Source organism: Alligator sinensis, unplaced genomic scaffold, assembly GCF_000455745.1.
Source record: "Alligator sinensis unplaced genomic scaffold, ASM45574v1 scaffold71_1, whole genome shotgun sequence".
NCBI classification, from domain to species: domain Eukaryota; kingdom Metazoa; phylum Chordata; order Crocodylia; family Alligatoridae; genus Alligator; species Alligator sinensis.
The window spans coordinates 4,830,910-4,836,222 of NW_005841834.1; the positions used below are offsets into that span (position 1 = coordinate 4,830,910).

The following is a 5,313-nucleotide window of genomic DNA, read 5'->3' on the forward strand; positions in this document are numbered from 1 at the left end:
CGAGCCGCAGCCGCCAAAGCCCATCCCCACCCAAGCCCCGCCCCCAAGTCTAAACTCCGCCCCCTCCGAGCTGCTCGGCAGCTGCCTCAGCTGGCGTGTTGGCCCCGCCCCGAGCCGAAGCCCCGCCTCCTCCAAGCGCTGCCTCAGCGGGCATGTGGGGCTCCCCAACAGAAGCCGCTTGGCGGTAGGGGGCGCGGCGCCCCCTGGCGGGAACCGTGCAGTCGGGTGAAACGGGGTCTGTAAACTGGAGCGAGTGGACTACTTGTCTGTCCCAGGATGCAGAGCGGCGCGCGGCGCCTGCCGTGAGGCAGGAGCTTGCAGGGACTACGCGTCCCAGCGGGCAGTGCGGCTGCCGGGAGCCGCCGGCAGATGCATGCCGGGAGTTGTAGTCCTTCCGGGCGGGCCGGGCTGACTGCAGCCTGGCGCGTCCGCAGAAGCGGGCGGTGCAGATCCCAGAGCACGACCAGGTGCTGGGGCACGTCCGCACCGCCCGGGACAAGCTCCTAGCGTTGTTTCCGCTGCTTATGGGCCTTATGTATAGCTCAGCTCCCCCGGTTTGCTTATGGCCAGGAGTAAGGTGCAGCACACATGCACAGTGAGAATCTCTGCCTAGGGCCCCCTCTCCCCTGCAGAAAGACCTGCAACTTCTGTGGCTCAAGAATTAGACTCTTAAGTCACCTCAAGGCCCATCAAGGAGCCTTGGTGGAGAATAGCCTCCAGTCGAGCGAGTGCGAACATGAATAGTAGTTCTTACATGTGCATCTATGAAACACTGGTAGAGCTGCTTTTCAAATGCTAGAGGCAAGGATTTCTTAAGATTTCATTTACAGGACCAACTATGTAGTGGGGGTAAAGCCCAGAAGAGACATCACATTAGTTGGACCCAGCTTGCCCAACATCTGTATAGATTGGGAGCTTGAGTGAGACTTCTTAGCATTTTTATCTAATAGCTGATTGAAAAAAGCCTCTCCAAAGCGCCCAATTTATACAGACGCTGCAGACCCCGGTCAGACTAACACAATGCCTCTTCTGGTAAAGCACAGGGTTCCTCCCCCCACCAGTCTTGCAATGTCCAAAATTAGCCAAAGGAAATAAAAGCTGGATCAAGGCCCGCCAAAAGGGAGAATGGAAGGGTCAGCCTCACATTCTTTGTGTGGAAAGTATTCAGGAGTTGCATAAATTATAATAGGCCATAAATCTGATATTGGTGTTTAGTCCTTTGCTCTTAAGTTCCAGGCAGCTTATGAATTTTTATTCTTGTTTGCTTTTTAAAGGTGTTCAGTGGATTTCCTTTGAGCATGAGGATCGTGAGGTCAGAGACAGAGCAGCTGTTCTGTGAGCAGTGTACTCCTAATGGTAAACATAGGTCTCTGTGCTTTATATTTTTTCTGTGAGCATTCATTCTGTTGCATACTTGCTGTTTAATTTCACTGATGTCATTGCAATAAGGGCATTTGATCAGGTATCACATTTTGGATATTGCTATTAATTCCATCTCTCATAATGTCAACACCTGCCAGAGGAAAGGATGTTGGGTAAGGAGTGTGGGGGTAATCTTGCATTGGACCACTTGTCCAATTTGAGTCCAACTGTGTAGCTGGTCCATGAAAAGATACCACTACCAAAACAGCCTTGCCCCTCACGTCATTCTTGGGCCACTGTGGCTTCACTCCAACACTACCTTCACACCTGCAGTCACCTCAATTGGGCAAGTGCAGTCTTCCGATGTCTGAGTAAACAGGTGTTTGAAGATCGCAATATTGGATCCAAAAGCAAGCTCATGGTTTATTAAGTTGCAATGCCCACTTTACTGTATGGAACCAAGATGTGAACTATGTACAGGAGACACCTCAAGTCGCTGGAACAGTATCATCACTGCTGCCTGCAGAAGATACTACAAATCCAGTGGGAAGACAGACACACCAGCATTAGTGTCCTCTCACAATCAAACACCATGAGCACGGAGGTGATGCTCAACAGACATTAACTTTGCTGGGCCAGCCACATCATCCAAATGTCTGACTCCAGAAACTCAAAGCGTACACTCGAGAGGAGGGCAGAAGAAGCACTTCAAGGATATCCTCAAGGCCAACTTGAAAAAAAATGCAATGTTGACATCAAGTAATGGGAGGCTATCAGCCAGGATGCCCCAGATGGACAAAGCATCTGCTGCAAGGATCTCAGTACTTTAAAACCTTAAGATAACAAGAGATGGAAAACGGGAGTGGCAGAAACAGCAGCTCACCGACAAAAGCAACAACCCAGAGCCACCCATCCCACGAGAAAACATGCCCCAGCAGCAACAGAGTCTGTCAGCCCGAGACAGGCCGCCTCAGCCATCTTCAGACGCACAAGTAAGACAATCCTTCTCTACTGAGGGACTGACAATGATGCCACCACAAGAAGAGCAAGTAATCCTAGAAGGGCGAGTTAATTATTTTAGGGTCAATGGATTAATTACATTGAGCAGCTCTTGGGGGTGCACAGAGCCCCTTCTGTGTCAGCAAGGGGTGGGAGGCACCTTTCCCCAGGCACAAGGGCTCTGCTGAAGCCCCGGTCCGGTCCCGTCCGGTCCGCAGCCCCACAGGGCAGCCGCGCCTACAGTCTCAGGAAGTGCGGTGTGGCCCGGGGTCCAGCTGTTCTGAACTTGGCCCTAACCCGCCGCTCACTTCACGCGCTTGTAATAAAACTCCTGCGGAAAGCACCTAATCCCCAGCGGGTATTTAAGGCCCGACCCCGCCCACTTCCGTCCTCCAGGCCACGCACGCACTCCCGCACCCTTTCAACACAGGCAGCAGCGAAGCCACCTGCGCACATGTCAGGCACCGCCTTAGTCACCTAGTCTGGGGAAGAGGGGCCCTTCCCGCCGCGCCGGCTCCTTAAGCGTGCGGTGCGCATGCGCGCGCTCTCTCTTTCCGGTGGCGATCATGGCGGGCAAAGAGTGAGTGCGGCCCGTTCTTCGGCACAATCCGCTGGGATCGGGGCCGGCGGGTCCCCCCTCCCTCGGTCCCGCCGCTGGAGCGCGCCCAGCAGGCCCCTGCCGCCGTGCGGCCGCCCGCATTAGCCGCCCCGGGGGCGGGCTCTGTGCTGCCTGGGGCTCCATAGGAAAGGCCCCGGGTCTCCGCGCGGCTTAGGGCTTGAGGGCGGGCTGGGTCGGGGGCATGAGCCGGGAGCGGTGCTGTGGTTCAGGCCGTACGAGCCGGGGGAGCGGGGTGCTGACTTGGAGCCTGCCCTGGGCCCCGAGCGCAAGGGACCGGCCCCTTGTGGCCTTACCTCGCTGCGCCTGCGAGCAGGCAGCGGTTGTTGACGCTTGTGTGGAGAGATCCGGGCCCGTAGCTCCGCAGGCAACATGGAGGAGCCAGGCACTGTTAGTGCCTGGACCTGCACGGTTTCTTGGAGATGCAGGTTGTAGCTGTGTTGGTCTAAGGACGCGGGCAGGTGAGGTTCCTTGGTCTAATAAAAGGTCCAGGACTTACCCGGATTGTCTGCTGGTTTGTTGGAGATGCTTTCAGACCAAGCCTCAGAGCAAAGTCAACTACATACGGTACCTGAGGACAGCACTTGACCTGAAACCTCTTTCAGCCTGAAGATGCTTTATCGGATGTAATTCAGGGGTTCTCAACCTTCTGTGTACCAGGACCCTTTTGTCAACATCAGTGGCCAGTCCCAGTCCAGTGCCCCTCTCACTCCTGACCCGCTGTCCTCAGGCCCCAACCCCTCAGCGTATGGGCCCCAAGCAGATCCTTGTAGGCTTGGACTCTGCCAGCCTGCAAGGGAAAAGCCACAGTTTCCCACATTTTTCTCCTCTAAAGGAGAGTCCATTTTTAAAGTTTGTTCATGAGCCTTTCATATATTGTTGCGATCCACTTTTGAGTTGCAACCCACAGATTGAGAAACACTGATTTAATTGGTTTTCAGGTTACATAGCGTCATGGCAGACCACTGCTGTGCTGTTTTAAAGCAAGTTATTGGCATATAGCTAGGCTTAAATGTAAGATGTTTAATAGAGACTCCTGTTTCCTCTTTGTAAATATGAGGCTTGCTTGTTAAGTGGAACAAACCAATTCTCAAACAGTGTCTTCAAGTTTGGAGTTAAATTCTGGCACTAAAATGTAGCTTCTATACACAGTAAGTGTGTGGTTACATAAAGCAATATAGGCTTCTCCATCTTTGTGAAAGATGCTCTATGTTGTTGTTATAATGCTAAGAAGAGTTCAGGCTAGGTACAAGCTAGCAATGATAGAGAGCATGGGGAAAGGAAGCAAAACATAATTTCTGTGTAATCCAAATCTGCATTTATTTGATCAGGTGGTGTATGTATAAGGTAATAGCCTGGTTTTTATTTTTGTTTTTTAATCGTACAGAGCAAAGAACGTGCCATCGGTCCCCGAAAGCCTTTTGAAAAAGCGAAAGGCTTTTGCAGATATAAAGGCTAAGCGCCTGAAGAGGCTCTTGGTTCAAAAAAAGGTAAACAGTTACAAGTATGCTTTAATAAAATATTTTGCTGTGCATTAAAGCCAGTTCTTGAAGTGAGGAACTGTACAAGTCTAATATTTTTGTTAAATACTTTCTTACTGGTAAAATTCTCTGACATGAATAATGATTAAATAAACATTCAACCTGTTGTTTTTCAGTCAGAGTTCTGATTCTCTTAACAGAAAACAGGTTTTAGGAAAGTACTCTTATGGGAAGTCTTAAGCTTTAAAGTTCAGAGGTGATTGCTTGTAGAGCAGAGATAAGTGCTTGTTAGTGGACAAAAGAAAGCTGTTACAGGAAGGTATCCTGTCCAGTAGGAATTGGGCATTAGGAGTATGCTTCTTGTTGGCATATCTATAAAGCCCTTCAGCAGCTTTGTCAAAAATGTCACTGTGACCGTCCCTGTATCCTAAGTTTAAAAAAAAAAAACAACCTGCTGGTTTGTCCTAATTTATCACCCAAAATGCTTCAGTAGCATTTTGGGTGATAAATTAGGATTCATGCATACAGGCAGTCCTTAAGCAATGCTGCTGTGTGTTTAAAGTTGAAGTTGATCTTTCTACATTAATTATGTAGACATCCTAACAAACTAAAGTCCACGTTTTGTGAAGGTTGCTTATGCCTGGGAGTCCTTGTTATTGAGCTGCTGTAGGTTAACTTCATTGTGCTATGTCTTTGCCTGACGTTATATCCTAATTTCAGCTTCGTAAGGCACAAAGAGAACTAATCTATGGGAGAGCTCAGGCCTACCACAAGGAATACAGGAAAATGTATAGGCAGGAGATTCGTATGGCTCGCATGGCTCGGAAAGCTGGCAATTATTACGTACCTGCTGAA

The 5,313-nt window shown here is 50.3% G+C and overlaps 1 protein-coding gene across 1 annotated transcript in view; it reads left to right on the plus strand.

Moving 5' to 3' along the window:
- Positions 1-2,796: 2,796 nt before the first annotated feature.
- Positions 2,797-5,313, plus strand: part of RPL7 (ribosomal protein L7) — a 10,943-nt gene continuing 8,426 nt past the window's right edge. Inside the window, 3 exon segments of the mRNA XM_006015300.2 lie at positions 2,797-2,941; positions 4,365-4,467; positions 5,179-5,313. Of these exon segments, the coding sequence (XP_006015362.1) occupies positions 2,928-2,941; positions 4,365-4,467; positions 5,179-5,313 (252 nt within the window). The 5' untranslated portion in view covers positions 2,797-2,927.